The sequence below is a fragment of the Hordeum vulgare genome, chromosome 7H, assembly GCF_904849725.1.
Source record: "Hordeum vulgare subsp. vulgare chromosome 7H, MorexV3_pseudomolecules_assembly, whole genome shotgun sequence".
NCBI lineage: Eukaryota > Viridiplantae > Streptophyta > Magnoliopsida > Poales > Poaceae > Hordeum > Hordeum vulgare.
In genome coordinates, this window is record NC_058524.1 from 304185354 (window position 1) to 304207815 (window position 22462).

The window sequence follows — 22462 nt, forward strand, 5'->3', positions numbered from 1 at the left end:
AAGCAAGAAACAAACAGTTGTGTCTAGATCAGCGACAGAAGCTAGGTATAGAGTATTATCTCAAGGGTTGAGTGAGATGCTCTGGGTGAAGAACCTAATGAGCAAGTTGAGACTTCTGAGGAGGGACCCTTGAGAGTGTGGTGTGACAAGTCAGCTATAAGCATTGCCAGTACGCCAGACTTCTGAGGAGGGACTCAGAGGGACCCTTGAGAGTGTGGTGTGACAACAAGTCAGCTATAAGCATTGCCAGTACGCCAGTTCAACATGATAGAACAAAACATGGGGAAGTTGATCGCTTCTTCACTAAGGAGAAACTTGATGGTCTTACTCATGTCAGCTCTGGGCAGCTGATTGCAGATTGCTTGATAAAGGGACTAGGAACAAAGGACTGTAATTTGGCATGTGACAAGATGGGGTTGATAGATATCTACCATCCATCTTGAGGGGGAGTTTTGAACGTATGGGCATGGCCCATCACCACTTAGGCACATAAGGCCCAGCTCGTGTAAGTGACTAGAAGAGGAGGGTTGGTCGATGTCTAGAGTAGAGCGCCGCCACAACATACGACACACAGAGATGAGCCGTTGGTACACCTCTCATCAACATCTATGATCGCAAAATAGCTCATCCACCATTAGTAAAGTGTCACGCAGAGCATGTCGGTAATTTTACCTTCAACCAACACGTCATAATTGGTCAATTGAAGTATAGCATCAGCAGATTCAACTTAAGAGCCATATTATTGTGGAAACCTTATATTGAAAAAATTGAAACATAAATATTCATGGCTTCTCTGTGAACTCCAACTTAAGTTTCTAAAAGTGCCAACTGTAAATAACTAACATAGATGAAAAAATGCAATGATCGGTTTCCTACCGAAGGAACTCATGAGCATCTTCTTGTTTACCAGGACCAAAGCTACTTCCAATCTCGTGCAAATGGGACAGTATCCCAGTTGGTGATAAAGCAGTCTTGCCCTGCTTGCCCTCCACAATAAGTCTTTCAAATTCACACATGAAACACCATGCCTTTTTGGAACCTAGAAAACACAAGATACTATGCAGTTAATCAAACAAGTGCGACATGGAGAAAAAGAATGACATAAGAAACTTGGTAGGCACTTACAATTTTTCGAATGAAACCCTCCCAGAAGATACGTTGTAAGTGGTCGAGTAAACATCAAGCACTGAAGAACAACATTTGCATAGCAGCTGCAAGAGAAAAATAATAAGAAAACAGGTTAAAAACAGGTTAGACAGGGCGGCACATAACAACTTAAACAAAATATCTCAACTACGGCGACAACATCCTGTTTAACATAGGCCTCCTTTGGTTTACAAGAATTTTGGGAAAAAGGAAAATTTCCTTTGGAGCCCTTTGGTTTATAGGAAAAGATTCCTATTCCTGTGTAGAATAGGAACCAATCCTTCACATTTCAAAGGAAAAAAAACATTAACTGACTCAATGGAAAAATTTCTATCCTATGCATCAAATGACATCTCTTTCCCTACAGGAATTGAGATAGATGTCATCTCACTTCCTATGATTTTTCTATTCCTGTGATATCCCTAGCCTGTGAACCAAAGGCCTAAAGTTCCATGTACTGGTAAGTCATCAACAGCAGGACAAAAAGTAGTAGAGTAACACTATCATGCCATTAAACACTATCAAAGCATGCTGGATCAATAAAGCTGGAGCATATTTGTCTGATCACTTCAGATATTTTTGTGGGTGGGAAACAAAGTCCATCTTTAGCTCATTAAATTAATGATGGCCCTAGGTAAACAAACCAGATAAGATCTACTTATATGTCAACAAGACTCCAACAGAAGTAAAAACTAACTTGCAAACAGATTACAAAGCTAGAGATGCCTACACAAAAAAATATGGGATGGACTTCAAATAAATACAAAGCATGCAGTTAATCTCTCAACATATTACATTTCAGAAACGGTAATTCAATGTTTACCTGTTGCCAAGGTTATGAAGACCAAAAGGGCGCAATTCAACCTTGTCGTAGAGCTTGATGAAAACATCATATGGAAAAAGTGTCTGAAAAGCAGAAGTTAGTAGCAAGTAAAAGAAAATAAATGACTAACTGCAGAGTCATTCAGTTATATTTACCAACTCTGAAGGATAATGCCTCACAACTTTTGGTGTTGTTTGTTGCCTGACAATTTTCTTCAGAGATGTCGCAAGGTTATTTGCTGCTGAACCTCCTCTATCTGTTGGATTATCAGCCCTTTTTGATGGATTAGGTGCTACAGGACGGCCACCATGGATGGAAGAAACCTTATCAACAGCTAATACTGATGATACTAATTTCGAGCCTTCAGACTTTTCTTTGCCAGTAGCTTTTATTTTGCACGGTTCAACTTCCACGCAAAGAGAAGTCCTAGAACTTTTGGGTGCTGGTACGGCAGTTGCAACTGTTTGGGAATTGCTCCTATCTGCAGGTTTTCTAATATGATTAATTCGAGAGCAATCCTCACTAACATCAGCATCCTCAGTGTTACCATGGTCCTTGCAATGAACAGATATATCTTCATGGATGGAACTGGTAAGGCCATTCATCTTTGGTGCAGAAGCTTGAGATTTACGAACCAATATCTCATCTGAGTCCTTCATGTAAGAGCTGTTTTCAACAAAATTTGTAGATTTGGTATTTGATTCTGTCCTTGTACTGTCAAAGGATGCTACTTGAGGGGTAATTTGACGAAGTTTGACCACATTGTCGGAATCGCCCTTTTCAGGGATCTCTGTGGTAGCAGATACTTCTTTGAAAAGCGTGTCTTTCCTTTTATCATTTGAGCTCTTCACAACATGGTTTGTGCCAGAAGTTTCAGACTCAGACGCAACCGGTACGCTAATTTCAGCCACTGGTTGTACACCAGGCACTACATTCTCTTCATAAGCTCTTCGGTGTTCAAGACTTCCTTCCTTTGCAACCAATATTGGAGCTCCGTCATCTGGCTTAGCATTAGCATTTGGTGGATGACATTCCTCTTTGTGACCTTTTCTCCAGTGGGATATCTGGCATTTGAATGAGCTACAAAAGGAAAGGTGTCACAAGGTTGAACAAGTAACACGATTAGATTTTTATACACCACGCACAATATTCAACCGCAGTTTAGGATTTTCGACACATAGCATGTTTGCATGTTTACTATTCATGTACTCCCTCCGTTCCTAAATATAAGTCTTTTTGGAGATTTCACTAAAAGGCTACATACGGAGCAAAATGAATGAATCTATACTCTAAAGTATGTCTATATACATCCGTATATAGTCCCCTAGTGAAACCTTTTAAAAGACTTATATTTAGGAATGGAGGGAGTACAATATAGTACAATATTACTTGGTTTTACTGAAATAGGCATCACATCTCATCCAGCAGACCAAGTCATGTGCATGTATATTTACTTAGGATTCTTTTTCAAATGTTCCACTAGTAATGAATCAAAGGAGATCAGATCAGGATGTTCAAAAGTGTCAATTTGTCCATATCAACATAATGTTAAGTTCACAAAAAAGATGTGCATAATAAAATGTTCAGAACAGGATGAAAAATACTAAGAACAGCATCGGAAAAGTAACCATACATGCCTAATATTCAGCCAAGAGCAACTGCAGTTGGACAACCAAAGTTCTCAGGTTTAGGAAAGCAAATTAAAAGTGCACAGTGGTGTACCAATCATCCTTCTATCCCCAACAAAAGTGGATTAGTAAAATGTCCAACACATGGGCAAACACGGCCAACAGAGCTAATATGGTCAACAGAGTCACTTTCTAGATAATTCTTTGACAGCCATATTGCTGCCCACGAAACATTGAGTGCAGAGTATATTGTAGCACCACTTCAGCTGGTGCATTTACTCACCACTAAACACCATATGTGTAGGCACTTGCGACTCTTTTACATGTAATCTGTTGAACCGGTATGGGCCCAAGCCCATCCTTGACCTTATCTCTTAGGGCACAAGCCCATGTGGAGGGAGTGACCTAAAAGCAGGCATCGAGCCCTCCCGTTCCCAGTGCCAGCCGCCACACGAGAGACTCCTCGTGAGCGCACGAGAAAGCAGCTCGACCAGGTGCCTCTCTCTCTCTCGGGACAACATGGTATCAGACCAGGCTCAGGCTGCGGCAGCTTAGTCGCTCGCCAGCGAGGTGGCGGGGTCCTGCAGGGCCAGGCGCGACGAGGGACGGCTATGTGCTGGGTGTGTGCGCGCGCGCGAGGCGTGGCCAGGGATCGGCGCGGATCTGAGCGAGCCTCTCACGCGGAGAGGCTGCGAGGAGGACGGGGCGGTGGCTGGGGCTGGTTCTTGCTGCCCCGGACCATCTCTGTTCTGCTGCGTTTCGAGAGGAGGAAGGAGGGTAACTGCATCTGGGGCAGTTGCTGCTGTTGTTTGCCCAAGGAGTAGGTCGCAGCTGCTGGTGCTGCTGAGGGGGAGAAGGAAGAGGAGGTGCTGTGTGCTGTTGCTGCTGCGTGCTCTGCTGAGCTGTGGTGCTCTCACTGCTGCGGCTGGTGGTGTGCTGTTCTGCTGGAGAAGGGTGCAGCTGTATGCCTGTCAAGCTGCTGATCAAGTGAAGCATTAAGTGTACTGTGTGTGGGTGTCGGATTAGATCCCAGCCGGTCATCGTTCATCCAACGGCTAGGAAAGGCGGGAGCTACTGTGGAAGTTCCGACAATGCCCTTAGCGTCAGGTCGCGTGTCCCTCTCCTCCCTGGCTATAAAGCCATGTAATCTCTCTTTATCACTTTATGTTGAATGTGTATTGGGTTGAACCCTAGCCGCCGGTGGCGAGCTACATTGCCTTTCCCCTTTCCTATGAAATGAAATCCCGAGCTTTGTCTCTGAATTCCGCATGATCTTCAGAGTTTAGTGTTCATAAGCTGCTTTTAGTGTAGCTAGTGCTTGACAATTGGTATCAGAGGCCCAGTCTTTCCTTGGCAAGGGCGGGCGTAGGAACTAGTTCCAGATCTCAGATCGGCGGAGGTGTGTAGGAGGTGGCCGGAGTGGCGAAATTCGGGTGCAGTTGGGCCTTCTACCTGGTTGCTGGAGCGTGCTGCTGCAGTTGTAAAACCCCAGGGTCGAGGATCTGACCGTGTGCCAGTGGGTGCGTTGCTGGTGGCAGTGTTGGCAGCGGCGAGCGATTGAGCAGGGTAAATTCCCTCCCTTCCCTCCCTGTGAAGCAGCCAAAGGGTGCACATCATGATAGGAGCAGCAGAGTCAGCAACAACGGCGGATTTGCAGCTGGAATCTCTAGAGCTGGATCTGAAGACATTGAGGCAGGAAAGAGATGAAGACCGTAAGGAGTTTCATCAGTTCCAAACTACGGTAAACAGAAACTTTACTACCATGCAAAAGAATTTTGATAAAATTCAAAGACAATTTCAGAAGGTTGCTGTTAGACCCAGATCCGGGTAAGGTAGATGAGGCTGATAATGCCTCAGTTCAAGGTGAGGTTTTGCAGAAAGACAACCATGTTGGCTCACCTCAAGCAGCACCAGGGCGCCCAAAACAGTTAATTGCAAGCACACCACCATCTGTGACCATGCCTGAAAAAGCTGTTCTTGGAGTGGTAGGTACAGCAGTGTTAAGGGATCAGAATGGGAGAGAATTAAACATGGATGGTACTCTGAAGCAACCCTACAGGCACCCCAACTTTGGGATCAACAAAGCAGAGGGAATGGGTCAAACTGCAGTGGCATTGAATACTGCTCAGATGGAGGATCTACAAGAAGTAGAAGGATATGACAACAATTACAAAAGAAGAGTGAGCACTCCAATGGATAGTAGAAGAAGTCCTCTCACTGTTAAACCTGCTAAGTTGAACATGGTGGAGTTTGAAGGGGAAGATCCTGAGTCTTGGATACAGAATTTGGAACAATATTTTGCTGCTGCTAGAACACCTATTGAGCACAGAACTGAATTAGCAATCTCATATCTGAAAGGACCTGCTGTGCAGTGGTGGAGAGGCACTGGATTTGCACCTGGTAACATTGCTTGACATTAATTCTGCTCCTTGTTGTCTGAAAGATTTTCAGTACAGTCTGTCTGTGATATTGTAACCTCTTTTCATGCTGTCCAACAAGTAACAACTGTGGCAGGATATGTAGAGCAGTTTGAACACCTGATGAATATCATGAGAAGGGAAAACCCTGGGATTCCCAATGATTACTATGTTACTAGTTTTGTAGCTGGCCTAAATCCTTACATCAAGAGTCATGTGGAGTGTTTCAAACCCAAAGATATGCAAACTGCTGTGTGGTATGCTAGAAGAATGGTAAAGGCCCAACCACCACCTGTAGTGGTTCAGACAAAGCCCTATTTCCATCAAGCTAAGAGGCAGGTGAATTTTGATCAGACAAATAGTCAAAGTGGCACATCTCCTATAGCAAAGAGCACAATTATTCAGCATGCTAAACAGAACCAAGTCTGTTATAAGTGCAGAGAACCCTGGGTTCCAGGACATAGGCAGGTGTGTAAGATGAGCCAAAAGGCACAGATCCAAGCTCTCCAAACTCAAGAGACGGAAAATTCAAATGTAATCTATGTTACAGATTTTGAGGATCCTGATTTGGAAACACAGGAAGCACCATCACCAGAAACAGTGCTGCAAGTTTCAGTGCATGCTGCTAATGGTCTCAGCTCTGCCAAGAACACATTTATCCTGTCAGTGAAAATTGGAGATGTTACAGCTACTGCCTTAGTGGATAGTGGAAGCACTGCTACATTTGTATCACCTGAAATGGCTAGTAAGATGTCCATTGCACCTATGGCTAACACTAAAGTAAAAGTGGTAGTAGCTAGTGAGAAGTTTTATGGAATGAGTTTACTGTCAGAAATTGTCCTTATGAGATTCAGGGCAGTGCATTTTGTGACAGTTTCAGAATCCTCAAATTAACAGGGTATGACATGATACTTGGAGTGGATTGGTTAAAGAAATGCAGTCCAGTTCAGATGGACTTTGTTAAGATGGAATTGAAGATTGCAAGCACACAAGGACAAGTGATAACATTTGTTGATGAAACTGTCCCTTTGGACACTCTTACTGAAAGCAAGGAAAACACCACTAAACTAATGGAGCAGGCTGTGTGTGGCTTTTTCTTGTTTCCTTTGTGTGGAGCAAACTATGAGTTAATAGCAACTGAGGTACCTCCTGATTTGCAACCCCTTCTCCAGCAGTATGAGAAACTATTTCAAGAGCCTAGTGGGCTCCCTCCAAGCAGACCTTGTGATCACAGGATTCCATTAATAGAGGGAGCAAAAGTGGTGAACCAGAGGCCCTACAGAGTACCACACCATCAAAAGGAAATATTGGAGAAAACCATATTGGACCTACTGAAGAAAGGACTCGTCAGACCTAGCACTAGCCCTTTTTCATCCCCAGTGCTGCTTGTAAAGAAGAAGGATGGGTCTTGGAGGCTTTGCACAGATTACAGGAAATTGAATGCTATCACTATTAAGAACAAATATCCAATACCTGTCATTGAAGACTTATTGGATCAGCTGAAGGGAGCAAAATATTTTTCTAAAATTGACCTGAGAAATGGCTATCGTCAGATAAGAATGGCAGAAGAAGATATAGCAAAAACTGTTTTTTCTACACACATGGGATTATTTGAGTATTTGGTGATGTCCTTTGGACTCACTAATGGCCCACCATCTTTCCAAGCACTGATGAACCTACTGTTTGGTCTATTGAAATTTGTGGTGGTGTTCTTTGATGATATACTAGTGTTCAGTCTCTCCTGGGAAGAGCACAAGGACCACCTGAAGCAAGTGTTTGAGATTCTGCAGGAAAACAAGTTGTATGCTAAGCTAAAAAAGTGCTCATTTGGTCAAAAGGAAGTGGAATATCTTGGCCACATCATTAATGAGGAGGGAGTGTCCACATACCCTTGCAAAATTAGAGCTGTCCAAGAGTGGCATGTGCCTGCTAATATCACTGAACTCAGAAGTTTCTCTTAGGCTTAAGTGGATATTACAGAAGATTCATTCAGGGGTATGGAATAATCTGCAGACCCTTATTTGATTGCTTGAAGAAGAATGCATTTGCTTGGCAGGAAGATCAAACTAAAGCTTTTGAAGCCTTGAAACAAAAACTCACTAACACACCTGTGCTGGCTCTTCCTGATTTTACAAAACCCTTCATTTTGGAAACTGATGCTAGTGCATATGGCCTGGGAGCTGTATTGATGCAAGAAGGGAGACCTCTCTCTTACTTTAGTAAGGCAAAAGGCTGCAGCTATGTCTACTTATGATAAAGAGGCTCTAGCAATCATTGAAGCAGTAAGAAAATGGAAGCATTACTTTGCAGCTACTGCATTAGTGATCAGGACAGACCAGGAGAGCCTCAAGTATATTCAGGAACAGAAGATTACTGAAGGCATTCAGCATAAGCTATTGTTGAAATTGCTGGGTTACAACTTTACTATTGAGTACAGAAAAGGAAAAGAGAACAGAGCTGCTGATGCTTTGTCTAGAGTAAAGCATAAAATTTCTGCCTTAATAGCCACAGTTGCTTCACCTACTTGGGTCAAGGAAGTTGTTAAGAGCTATGATAATGATGACAAGATCAAGGAGTTGATTGTTTCTTGTGTGACAGATAAGGAGAACAACACTGCCTACTCTTTCAACAATGGGGTCCTAAGATACAAAAGCAAGATTGTAGTAGGAAGAACTACTGATCTTAGGCCTGTGTGTCAGATTAACAAAGCTAAACATACTCCCTACCCTGGACTGCTGGAACCTCTCCCAGTCCCTGACTTTGCTTGGGCACACATAAGCATGGATTTTGTGGAAGGATTACCTGTATCTGAGAACAAGGACCTAATTCTGGTGGTGGTGGACAGGTTCACTAAGTATGCTCACTTTATAGCTATGAAGCATCCAATTTCAGTTCACTCTGTGGCTAGGGCTTTCTCTGACAATGTTTTCAAACTACATGGAATGCCTATGGTCATTGTTACTGATAGAGATAGGATATTTACCAGCAACCTGTGGCAACAGCTGTTCAAATCTATGAAGGTGAAACTCCACATGAGCACAAGCTATCATCCCCAAACTGATGGTCAAACTGAAAGAGTGAATCAGTGTTTGGAGAACTACTTAAGATGCATGTGCTTTCAACAACCTAGAAAATGACATGGGTGGTTGGCCCTAGCAGAATGGTGGTATAACACCTGTTACCATACATCATTGCAAATGACTCCATTTCAAGCTCTGCATGGATTTCCTCCTCCAATGGTAGCTGAGTCAGCACTACCAGATTCCATATGTGAAGAGAATGAGAATCTGCTGCAGAACAGAGAATTGGCAATTGAAGTGATCAAACATAACCTCCGTAAAGCACAAGCTAGAATGAAGCTTACAAATTACTGCTTCCAGAGGGGTGTCAGCTACATCACACTTTCCATGTGAGCCAATTGAGGAAGCACATAGGCCAGCATGTTGTACCATCTCCTCAGCTGCCTCTAGAGATGGAACTATCAAGAGGGAACCTGAAGCTGTGCTGGACAGAAAGTTAGTTCCTCGGCGCCAAGGTGATATCAGCATCCCTGTGGTACGCTGGCTGATCAAATGGGTCAATATGCCAACTGAAGAAGCTACTTGGGAAGATGCAGCCTTTATTCAGAAGGTTTTTCCTGCATTTCAAGCTTGAGGACAAGCTCATTCTCAATCGGGGGGTGTTGTCAGGCTGCTGATCAAGTGAAGCATTAACTGTACTGTGTGTGGGTGTCGGATTAGATCCCAGCCGGTCATCGTTCATCCAACGGCTAGGAAAGGCGGGAGCTACTATGGAAGTTCCTACAATGCCCTTAGCGTCAGGTCATGCGTCCCTCTCCTCACGTCCGTCTCGCGCGTCCCTCTCCTCCCTGGCTATAAAGCCATGTAATCTCTCTTTATCACTTTATGTTGAATGTGTATTGGGTTGAACCCTAGCCGCCGGTGGCGAGCTACATTGCCTTTCCCCTTTCCTATGAAATGAAATCCCGAGCTTTGTCTCTGAATTCCGCATGATCTTCAGAGTTTAGTGTTCACAAGCTGCTTTTAGTGTAGCTAGTGCTTGACAATGCCGGTGGCTAGTGCTGGTCTGTTGTGCTCACTACTGCTGTTTGAAGAGGCTGTTGTTGCTGCTAGTCAGGGGGGTGTGAGCTGCTGTTGATTGCTGAAGGTGAAGGGGGCAACATTGCTGCTGTTGTTGCTGGGTGCTCCTGCTAGCCAGGGGGAGAAAAGGGAGGACCGTGCAGCTGTAGGGCTGTGCTGCTAGAGGAGAAGCTGTTGCTGCTGAAGAAAGAAGGCTAGCTGAGTCCTGCTGCTAGTGCTTGCGGCTGTGAGCTGAGGGGGTGTAAGAAGGGACTGCTGTGTTGTTCTGCTGCTTTTGCTGCTGAGGTTCCTGCTTGCTGGCGCTTGGCTGTGACTGCTGTTTGAGGAGTTTCTGCTGCTGCTGGGAGTTGCAGCGGCCACTCCCAACCAAAGATGGCTGAACCAGAAGCTCTTGCCAAGGCTTTCGAGAAGCTCACCAGGATCCTTGCAGAGTCCAACTCCAACTCTGGGGCCATCGTTCCTCGACAGGAAGGGGCTCAGAAGCTCGAAATGTCGCCCCTGGAGATGAAGCTAGAGGGGGCAACAAATTATTTGAGCTGCTCGAGGGGGGCTTTGTGGGCTGTTGAGCAGAAGGAGCTTGATGGATATTTGTTGGGCACCGTTGCAGAACCCGGAGACAAGAGTAGTGCAGAGGGAAAGACGTGGAAGGTCATCGACTCTGTATTGATGGTGTGGTTGTTAAACTCCATCATGCACTCCATTGGACGCTCTGTGGAGGGGTTATCCACACGTACTAAGATATGGAAGGTTTTGTCCACCCAGTACTCTGGCAAGGGCAATGTCATGCTCATTGCTCAGATTGAAGACAAGATTAGGTTGTTGCGCCAAGAGGATGGCATGTCCGTGATGGCATACGTGGCAAAACTGCAGGCCCTGTGGGCAGACCAGGATAATTGTGATCCTCTGGAACTCTATGATGCACAAGTGGATGGCACGCACGCGTGTGCTGAAACTTTTGGCTGGCCTCAAAGGTTGCTTTGATGGTAGGAAGGCAACCCTGCTGCACCAACCTAGTCTGCCTACCATTGCCGAGGCTATTGCAGCGATGACTCAACAAATGTCACATACGTGAAGCATACGTGAAGCATGTGCCAGCTTCGACATTTGCAGTCACTGAGCACATGGAGTGGGGAGATCCCAACAAATGTCACATCTGTGGGCAGGTCGGACACTGGAAGAGGGAATGTCCAACTCGTGGCAGAGGCAGGGGATATAACAGCGGGGGAACTGGCAGAGGCAGGAGTACGAGAGGCAGAGGTGGATTTTCACAGACCTCAGGAAGTCAGTGTAACGCCCCGGACACACCTGCCGGCGGTCGTTACTCCTGGTGGGATCTAGACTGGCCCCACATATCAATACTAGTCTTTTCTGCGCACTTTGTCCTCACTCGTGTGCACTCGGGATCAACTTCCCGGTCGGTCACCCATCCTAGAACTACTCCAAGCCGAGCATGCTTAACCTGGGAGTTCTGTTCAAATGGGCTCCCGAAAAAGAAGGAATTCCTTATTGATATGAGTAGTCTATCATCCCTAAGAATCCAGGCTATCACATACACCACCACTCAGAGGAACCGACGTCCTCGTCGAGCCACAGGAGCGTTCCCTCTTGGCACAAACGTATGTGCATCCAGTCCAGTACATGTGCCATGTCGTGTGCCACAACGGGTCACAAACGTCATGAACAACATGACCGCACACCTGTCCGCAAACATCCGTGTAACCGCGATGGTCGGCTGTGATACCAACTTGTAACGCCCCGGACACACCCGTCGGCGGTCGTTACTCCTGGCGGGATCTAGACTGGCCCCATATATCAATACTAGTCTTTTCTTCGCACTTTGTCCTCACTCATGCGCACCCGGGATCAACTTCCCGGTCGGTCATCCATCTTAGAACTACTCCAAGCCGAGTACGCTTAACCTGGGAGTTCTGTTCGAATGGGCTCCCGGAAAAGAAGGAATTCCTTATTGATATGGGTAGTCTATCATCCCTAATAAGTCAGGCTATCGCAGACAGACTTCTAGGAACAGAGGTGGCTACTCAGGACATTTAGGGGGTCAGAGGGCTCACATGGCCGTTGCAGGAGACACGGGGACGTCACAGAGCGAGGAAGTTGATGAGGCTGCCTATGGAGACTTTGCTCATTGGGCCTCCACCGATGAAGGTAATTCGACAAATGCATCTTTTACTCCTAATGCGAGTACTTCAGAGTGGGTCCTAGACTCTGGAGCATCTAAGCATGTTGCGGGTATTTCCTGTGTGTTTGAGTCTTACCATAAGCATGCGCGTACTCACAAGGGCACTATACAAACTGCCGATGGTACAAAGCAGCCTGTCGTAGGGGTTGGTACAGTCAAGTCACAAGTGCACTTCAACCATCTCCTTATCATCAGTTTTACATGTGTCATATTTTCCTGTCAATTTGGTCTCTTTCAGTGCTCTCATTGATCAAATAGACTGTCGTGTGATCCTTGACAAGTTTGGTTGCTTGATTGAGGAGCGACAGACGGGCCAGATGGTTGGGACTGGCACCAGGCGTAGGGGGCTTTGGTACATGAACCAGGAGGTGCAGCCAGACTTGGTGTGTGCTGCGACCATGGAGGACAAGGAGAAGCAGGCGATGATCCATCACTGTAGGATGGGTCATATATCTTTCGATAAGATGAGTAGAATATATCCGGATGTTATGTGTGGAGTAGGCAAGGGCAAGTTGACATGTGATGCTAGCGAATATGCAAAACACACACGAACCTCGTATGTGAGTAAGGGGCTTAGGAGCATATCTCCTTTTATGCTTATTCATTCGGATGTATGGACTAGCCCAGTAGTGTCAATGAATGAAAAGAAGTATTTTGCTACCTTTATTGACTACTATTCTCGTATGACTTGGATTTACTTGATGCTCACAAGGATGAGGTGTTTAGTTGTTTTCAGAACTTCCATGCTCTTGTAAAGAACCAATTTCGGGTGCAGGTCAAGGTGCTCAGGACTGATAATGGCACAGAGTATGTGAACAATATTTTTGGGGCTTTCATGGCTGACCAAGGGATTCTTCATCAAATTTCTCCCCACCTCGGAATGGAGTGGCCGAAAGGAAGAATCGTCATATTCTTGAGGTTGCTCGGTCGTTGATGTTTATCATGAATGTGCCTAAGTTCTTATGGGATGAAGCTGTTATGACAGCCACATACCTAATCAACCGGACACCTTCCAAGATACTAGGTATGAAATCCCCTTCTGAGTTGCTCGTTGGAGATAATAAGTTTGTTGTTTCCCCAAAGCTGTTTGGCAGTACTTGCTTTGTTCGTGATCACTGACCATCTGTTGGAAAGCTTGACCCTCAAGCAGTGAAGTGTGTATTTCTCGGATACTCTTCTAGTCAGCAGGGGTATAAATGTTGGTGTCCCTCTGAAAAACGTAGATTTGTGAGTATGGATGTTACCTTCAGGGAGTCTGAGCCATTCTATGGTGAGCCTACTGATCTCAGTCTGTTGTTTGCAGAGCTAGACCACCTACACCCTGTGCAAGAGGGGGAGAAGGATGTGTCTCATGCTCAGGATGATTTTGTGGACATTAACACTGATAATGATGTGCAAGTTCAGGTCCAACCAATTGTGGGTACAATTCCGGTTAGTACTCTCACTAATGATGATGTGCAGGTCCAGGTTGAGCCAATTGTTGATAAACTTAAGATTGGTGCTCTCCAGGTTCCTGTTCGGGTCGATGGCAGACGAATACCTTGATATACTCTCGACGGCAACTACAAGTGCAGGGGGAGCAACAAGGCAGTGAGGCAAGAGTGCAAGGGGAGCAGCAAGGCAGTGAGGCAAGAGTGCAGGGGGAGCAACAAGGCACTGAGTCAAGCTCATCTGACACAGTGGAGCTGCCCATTGCGTTGCGAAAGGCTACCCGTGAAGCGGCAAGAAAGGGTGAAGTAGCAAGGAAGGCTCTACCAAAGGATGATGCTTGTGATGATCTTGATATTGGCAATTTTGTGTCTTATAAGGCTTTGTCACCTTCATATAAGGCGTTTGTTGCCTCCCTACAAACTGTGTCAATTCCAAAGGATTGGAAGGCTGCAAAGCAAGATCCAAAGTGGCGTGAAACGATGATAGAAGAGTTGGAAGCACTGAGGAAAAACAAGACGTGGGTGTTAACCACATTGCCGGCAGAAAAGAAAGCAATGAGTTGTAAGTGGATCTATACAGTGAAGCAGAATCCTGAGGGGAAGGTGGAATGGTATAAGGCCAGATTGGTCGCTAGAGGATATAGTCAAACTTATGGAATTGACTATGATGAGACGTTTACTCCCGTGGCAAAGATGAACATAGTAAGGATATTGGTCTCTTGTGCTGCTAATTTTGGGTGGAAGTTGCATCAATTAGATGTCAAGAATGCCTTCTTGCATGGTGAGTTACAGGAAGAAGTGTAAATGGAGATACCACCAGGTTTTAGTACTTCAGAGACTACGGGGAAGGTATGCAGGCTGAAGAAATCCTTGTATGGACTGAAGCAATCACCAAGGGCATGGGACATTATCATCACTGTAGATGATAAGGAGGAAATAGAGAGATTGAAGGGTTGTCTGAGCAAGGAGTTCGAGGTAAAGGACTTGGGTAACCTAAAATACTTCCTTGGTATTGAAGTGGCTCGGGAAGAGAAGGGAATCTCTATGTGCCAACGAAAATACACCTTGGATCTCTTGAGTGACATGGGCATGATGGGATGTCGTGCTGCCCCCCCCCCTACTCCGATTGAACAAAATCACCAAGTTACAGCACAATCAAGAGAGCTAGTGAATAAGGAAGATAATCAAAAATTGTTTGGAAGGTTGTTGTACTTGTGTCATACCAGGCCTAACATTACATATGCCATGGGGATGGTGAGCAAATACATGCATGAACCAAGGAGTGGGCATCTTGATATTGTGAACATAATCCTGAGATACTTGAAGGGGACTCCGGGTAAAGGGTTGTGGTTTGGGAAGAGTGGACATCTTGAGATGGATGGCTATAGTGACTCTGACTGGGCTAGTTCTCAAGATGATAGAAGATCAACTTCTGGCTATTGTGTGTTTGTGGGAGGAAATTTGGTGTCATGGAGAAGCAAGAAACAACCAGTTGTGTCTAGATCAACGGCAGAAGCTGAGTATAGAGCACTATCTCAAGGGTTGTGTGAGATGCTCTGGGTGAAGTACCTATTGAGCGAGTTCAAACTTCCAAGGAAGGGAACCTTAAAGGTGTGGTGTGACAATCAGTCAGCTATAGCCATTGCTAATAACCCAGTTCAACATGATATGACAAAACATGTGGAAATTGACCGCTTCTTCATTAAGGAGAAACTTGATGTTGGGATCATTAGCCTTACTCATGTGAGCTCTGGGCAACAATTTGCAGATTGCTTGACAAAGGGATTGGGAACAAAGGACTGTAACTTGGCATGTGACAAAATGGGAATGATAGATATCTACCACCCATCTTGAGGGGGAGTGTTGAACCGGTATGGGCCCAAGCCCATCCTTGACCTTCTCTTAGGGCTCAAGCCCATGTGGAGGGAGTGACCTAGAAGCAGGCATCGAGCCCTCCCGTTCCCAGTCCCAGCCGCCACACGAGAGACTCCTCGTGAGCGCACGAGAAAGCAGCTCGACCAGGTGCCTCTCTCTCTCGGGACAACATAATCCATGAATGTAAAGTAAACCACATTCAATTTTAGCACACAAGGGTATTTTGTATTAAAACATTTTTATGACAATACAAATTACTCAGCCAGATGGTACTCCCTCCGTCTGGGTTCAAAAGGTCGGCTGGCCAGCATGCTCCATCCAGATTTGTTAGACCAGGCGTTTAATTGCGCTGCACATGCAAGCAAGGGAGAGAACTAGTCTGCTGCATGCATGTTATTCGTTGGATCATGCAAGGAGGTTAGAGAACGCATGCAGGCAGAAGAGAGAAATAGGCTGTGGCAGCTGTGCATGCATGCTATTTCACTGGGCGCAGGCTGGCAGAGAGAGAATGCACGGAGGCTTTGGAGAAGAAATCGAAGCATTACTCAATTAAGACAGTCAGTGCCTTGGTACTGGAGATCTGGCCCTCCCGGCCCTATAAACCCGAACAGAGGGAGTACTGATTAAGAAATAAGCTTATGTAATGTCAGTATGCACATAACATATATAAATGTTCCATCCTTGGTAAACACTTCTTAGAATCACATGGGACCTTTGTTGGAACTAATCTTGTCATGTACCAAAGAGATGCATACATGAGAAGGAAGAAGTCAAATTGAGTTGGATGTCGAGGGACATCATGAAACCTTAGCCAAGAAGAATATGATGTCATAGCCATATGTTATCACTCAATAGTTGTCATTTACTTGCGTGGGTTGTGCAGTAGATGAACTAGCTATGAGCTGTACCACTGTAGCCATGTCAGTCACTGTATCACTGTCCCTACAGCCTCTATTAAGGAGAGGCACCCCATATGTAATAGGTAAGCTTGTAGCAATTGAGATATCTAATGAAGCTTCCTGCTAGTAGTAGCTCTTTGTGTGTGTAAAGCACATCTCTTTAGAGAAGAGTCCTGGGTGAGAGCTAGAGAAGCTACTGATTCTAACAACTGGTATCATAGGCCATAGCTAGAGCTAGCAGTTCTAACAAACTTTTGTTTAGCTGTGTGCACCTCAGGTCTTCATTATTTGTTTCGGGTAACAGGTTGTATGGAAGAAACCAAGGCATTGTTTGCTTGTTTGTAAGAAATGAATGTGGTGGCAATGCAATAAGGTGTGCTGACATTATAACTACAAGTATAGTGATTGTCAATATTTTGTTTTTCCACTCTCAAGTTGCAACCCATTAGACAATTATGTATATGACATATCAGCACATATTTGGTTAAACATGTTTTTTGAGGCTAGTTTCTATCAATAACACAGAAATAATAAATAAGACGAGTAGTCTTTGCAACCATGGCTGTTTCTCCCAGTGATATCAATTGCACAGGAATGATAAATAATGAATCTTCTTCTAAAAAACACTAAGAACTCAACATGAATATGAACAAATAGCATTACCATCGGCTGATTGATCTGACCCACATGCCAAGCAAAAGAGATTGACACGAGGAGAAAGGTGTTAGCCTTGTTGAAATCTACATACCCCAGGATTGGCATCCTTTCTGTACGAGCAGAGACAGGACAAGCGCTCATGCAAAGAACCAATCAATAGCCGCATGCACTGAGCCAAGTGTGCATCTTATTTTGTTCCACATTACCTAAGAATACGTACACCGGTGCTTCACCCTTCAGGACATTTTGGCTATGTGATAGGACAAATCTCGCAACAGATCAGTCAAAGAAAAGTCCGTGACAACAGGACATTGTGACATTCAAATAATAAGTGTTCATCTAGAAGCATGTGAATCGCTAAGGATGGTTAATAGCCTAAGGCAGGTTGTGGCCTATGTTGGTTAACAAAAAAGGCAGCAGACTAATATTAGTTGTCTGGAACCAATTGGAAGGCAAATTGAAGTCAGGGGTACAAAACAAATGTTCAAGTTTACAAGGAGAAGTGTTCATCTAGAAGCATGTGAATCACTAAGGATGGTTAATAACCCAAGGCAGGTTGTGGCCTATGTTGGTTAAAAAAAAAGGCAGCAGACTAATATTAGTTGTCTGAAACCAATTGGAAGGTGCTCCCTCCGTCCCATAATATAAGAACGTATTTTTCAAGCTGTTTTAGCTTCAAAAACGTTCTTATATTATGAGGGAGTATCTTTTAGTCAGGGATACAAACCAAATGTTCAAGTTTACAAGGAGAAGTGTTCATCTAGAAGCATGTGAATCGCTAGGATGGTTAATAGCCTAAGACAGGTTGTGGCCTATGTTGGTTAACAAAAAAGGCAGCAGACTAATATTAGTTGTCTGGAACCAATTGGAGGGCAAATTGAAGTCAGGGGTACAAAACAAATGTTCAAGTTTACAAGGAGAGGTGCCAGCAATGTTGACGGCATAACTGAGCCATCAGGATCCTAATACTGGCCTTCCTTCCAGATGACTATATAATACTCCCCCCGTTCCTAAATTTCACTAAAGACTACGTACGGAACAAAATAAATGAATCTACACTCTAATATATGTCTATATACATCCGTATGTAGTTCGTAGTGGAATCTCTTAAAAGACTTATATTTAGGAACGGAAGGAGTAGATTAATAGCTGACAAGTTACGGGAAAACTTTTATGAAACCAGAGTTCCTAAAGACGTGCTAAATGGATGGTCAGAAATCGCCCTAGCTCACCTGGCAATCAGTCATCTTGTCCACACACAAATTCGGGCAAAATCCAAATATTCTCAATCTACTAGCCTATCAAATTGTTACTGAAACCCAATTTTCTACTCCCTCCGTCCCAAAACAAGTGACTCGACTCCTCCTTCCCAAAACAAGTGACTCTCACTCCTCCGTCCCAAAACAAGTGACTCGACTTTGGGCCTGTTTGGTTCATGACTAACTTTACCACAACTAACCTTAGGCAATGTGTGGCTGCCATGAAAAGTGTGGCTAACAAAATGAACACCACAAGTGTGGCAAGATTTGGCAAAAAATTTAGTGTATGACATGTGGACCATATAACTAGAAAAGTGTGGCAAGCCACAAGTGTGGCAATGAACCAAACACATGCCTAAGGTATTGTGGCATGACTAAGGTTAGGCGTGGCAACCTTAGGCTGGGAACCAAACAACCCCTTTGTACACAAAGTTGAGGGGAGTCCCTTATTTAGGGACGGAGGGAGTAGAAAATACAGCGCATTTCCGCTCTGAATTGAACAAATTAAATTGTGTAGACTATCTTCCCTCGATTCCAAATCACCCGCTGAGACTACACACAAATTGAAAAGGGTAATAGGAACAGGTTTTCAGCCAACTCACCAGTACTTGACGGCCTTGCACTGTTTGCACCTAAACGTGGTCGGCCTGAAGCACACCGCGCAGACTCCGGCTGCAGCCGGTGGCGCCTCCACGACCTCCTCCTCCTGGGGTGGTGGTGTCCACATCGGCGCCTCCGGCACGTCCGTCGCGTGCAGCACGCCAGGGAACAGCTCGGAGCAGTAGGCGAGCACCGACTCCCGCTCCGCCAGGTCGGATTCCTCCGCCGCGAGGCGCGCGAGGCGCCGCACCTCCTCCCTTCGCTCCGCGGCGCACCGCAGGCTCTTTCGCAGCAGCAGCGCCATCACTAGCACCACGATAAACAGCACCACAGTCGCCGTGGTAGCCGCGGTCGACGACCCTGCCACCTCCGTCATTGCCATCGTTCCCTCTCAGCCCCCTCCTCTCCCTCCCCCGCCCCCTCTGTCAGGCGCATAGATCTCGAACCCACCCCCTCCAAACGATGGATCCGAGCACCGATTATGCACTTGCCCAACCAAATCGGTCGGAAATTAGGGCTCGGAGATTTCCATAAAAAAAATCCCCTTTCCTCCGGTCAAGGTTTTGTTTTGGTCTTTGGAAGTGACGGAGAGACGGCAGCAACCAGGGAAAGGGAAGGAGGGAAGGAGAAGGCGGCGGCATCCTGTTTCCACCTTGGCACTCGACGAATAATACTACCACACCTTCACCTTCAGAAAAAGAAAAAAAAATAACCACACCTTCAGGAAGGGAAGGGGCAGGTGAAAAAAGGGGGCGATGGGGCAAGTTAACGGCGGTGGCATGACGGTACCGTACGAGGTGGAAGACAAGAAAGGAATAGGTTCCCCACGGAAGGTGCCGTGTGCTGGCCTCGGTACCCTCTCGTTCGCGCGCCTATCCACGGTCAGATCGGCTCAAGAGCGACCATCACACACATCTGCCCAAACGGGCCGGGTAAATCGGGTCGACCCGACAGCCCGCGTGCCTGGCACGACATGAAGCACGTCTTAAGCCGTGCCTGGGTCTGGAGGCTGGACACGCGGACCGACACGGCACGTCCGTTTATTTTTTATATATATTTTTAGATTTTTTTAATATATATATATGATTCAATAGACTCAAAAATAAACCCATAATTTTAAAAATATTTTGTTCGGGCCAACATGACGGTCCGTTTAAAAACCGGGTCATGTCTGGGCCTGAAGACGCAACCCACGGGCCGACACGACACGGCCCGACTAATAAACGTGTCTGGGCGGGCCGTGTCGTGCGAGGCCCGATTACAACGGGTCGCGCCGTGCCGGCCCATTTGGCCACGTCTGCCATCACACATCCTTTTGTGGTTCGCCCCAAAACTCGTTCCGTAGTACCGCAAAAGCTGCAACGTCAACATCATTCCATAAACTATTTAAATTCTCAAATACTCACTTCATACCTAAATAATTATTGTTAACAAATAGGTACACATGGAGCAGTCCTGGTCAAACGGGTCGGCCCGGCACGGCCCGCCCTGGCACGAATATTAGTCGGGCCGTGCCGTGCCGGCCCACGTGCGCAGCCTCCCGGCCCAGGCATGGCACGAAGGCTATACAGATTGGTCTGTGGGCACGTCAGGGCCGCTAGCCCGCTAGTTTTTTTATTTTATGCTGTTATTTGGGCTGATTTTGGCATGTTCGACTGTTTTTGGGACCGACTTTAACATATTGGGTTGTGTTTTGGGTCGATTTTGGCCTATTAGGTTATTTTTTTATCTTATGTATATAAAAGTAAATAATAAATATGGTAAACGGGTCGTGACGTGCCGGCTCGCGTGCCCAACCCTCAGGCCCACGCACGGCCCGAGGCGGGCTGCGTGCCTGGCACGGCCCGATTAGCCCGTGTCGTGCCTGGCCCGTGGCGTGCCGGGCTGGCGTGCTTCCAGGCCGGCCCAAAAAGCACGGCCCTTGGCCAGCTTTGACAGGGAGTACTAAAAAGTGCTTGGATGTTGGTTGACACGTACGAGCACACATTGTTTGAGCCGTTCGAACGCCCCCGCACGCGCGATCGCCGAGCAGGGGCTTTTATGTGAGAGGATCACCGTCTCCATGCCTCCTCTCACCACAACTATTACCTTGGAGGGCCCACCACCACACGCACAACTCGATGTCGTTGGCACAGACTTTCAAACTGTGTGACGAGGCACCGCTCCCCCTTCCTAATTCCATTCTCTCTCGCCCCTTCTCGCTCGCCGCGGGTTCCATCTCCATCGTATAAATTGGAGCGCCCGTCGGCTACCGTAGAGGTCGGGGTGGTGGTGTGGGCGGGGACTACAGAAGAAGGCGGAGGCGGGGTGAAGATCGCGTGCGGTGCTCTCTCTCCGATCCCAGGGGTGCGGGCGAAGGTCGTCGACGACGTGCGTTTGGGAAAAGGGACTCGTCGCGGAAGTCCTAAGGTAAGAATCCTCTGCTCGCCGTCATTTTTTACGGTTCCACTTATGTTCGTGATAGGTGGAGTTGTGGGGAGCTTAGTTTGTTGTTCTCTTATGGATTCATGCGGGGATTCGAGGATGTAGGGAGGAGGGGGGCGACATCATGCGTGTAGAGAGGGGATGAGTTCTGCCGCGAAACTAGTGAATCATGGGTTCATGTGGGGATTTGGGGATATTTATCCCGAGCCTGGTAGTTGTAAGATCTCGTGTTTGCCTGAGATTTGTGTAGGTGTTGCCTGATTTGTATAGGATTTGTCTAACTCACGTCAGTTGCCTGAGATATGTATAGGGGTTGTCTGATTCAGGTTAGTTGAGTTCCTACGAGATCATGCAGAATCTTTTTGTTGGTAGGATTGGTCAGTTGGTTCGATTTTGTGCGGGGGTTACATGACTAACGTCGACTAATTTGTTGAATCTAGATAGGTCGGTGAGTTTGGTGAGTTTTCGAACATGACTTGCCTAGGATGGTGGTGTTTGCTTAAGTGTTGAATACCGGGGGGTGTAGGTTCCCCGTGTGTTTGTGTCATTTTTTTTGCTCAAGTCATTATTAGATTTCAAATTGAGCTAGGATGCAATAACAGCATGCAGCATGCTCAGTCAAATTTGTGAGGCAATAAACAGGTGAAATATAATGCCTTGACAAACAAGTTTATCATCAATCAGAAAGAAATTGTATATGTGGCTAATGTTCGTAATTTTTTTAGTTTCCTCATATTATTTTTGTGTTCTTGCAACATCAACAATGTCGGAGCCAAGCAAAAAAATGATGGTCACGGTGCACAACCAAGCCAACAGGCTATACATGAAATAGAGGTAAGAGGGGGCAGGGGTGGCACGCGGCGGTGTCGTTGTCATGTTTGAGAATGCAACTTTTTCTATACTAAAACAATCATCATCAATATTTTCCAATGCATGTATACCCATCACAGAAACAAAACACACCCCTAATTGGTTATAAGCGTAGACGGACTAAAATATCACTTGTC

The 22462-nt window shown here is 45.9% G+C and overlaps 1 protein-coding gene across 1 annotated transcript in view; it reads right to left on the bottom strand.

The window, feature by feature from the left end:
• Window positions 1–19702, bottom strand: part of LOC123407832 (ubiquitin carboxyl-terminal hydrolase 17-like) — a 39572-nt gene extending 19870 nt beyond the window's left edge. Inside the window, exons 1-5 of the mRNA XM_045101059.1 lie at window positions 19034–19702; window positions 2125–3049; window positions 1970–2052; window positions 1126–1211; window positions 877–1039 (exon numbers count right to left, since the gene is read on the bottom strand). Of these exons, the coding sequence (XP_044956994.1) occupies window positions 877–1039; window positions 1126–1211; window positions 1970–2052; window positions 2125–3049; window positions 19034–19413 (1637 nt within the window). The 5' untranslated portion in view covers window positions 19414–19702. The remainder of the gene's footprint in view (window positions 1–876; window positions 1040–1125; window positions 1212–1969; window positions 2053–2124; window positions 3050–19033) is intronic.
• Window positions 19703–22462: the final 2760 nt, after the last annotated feature.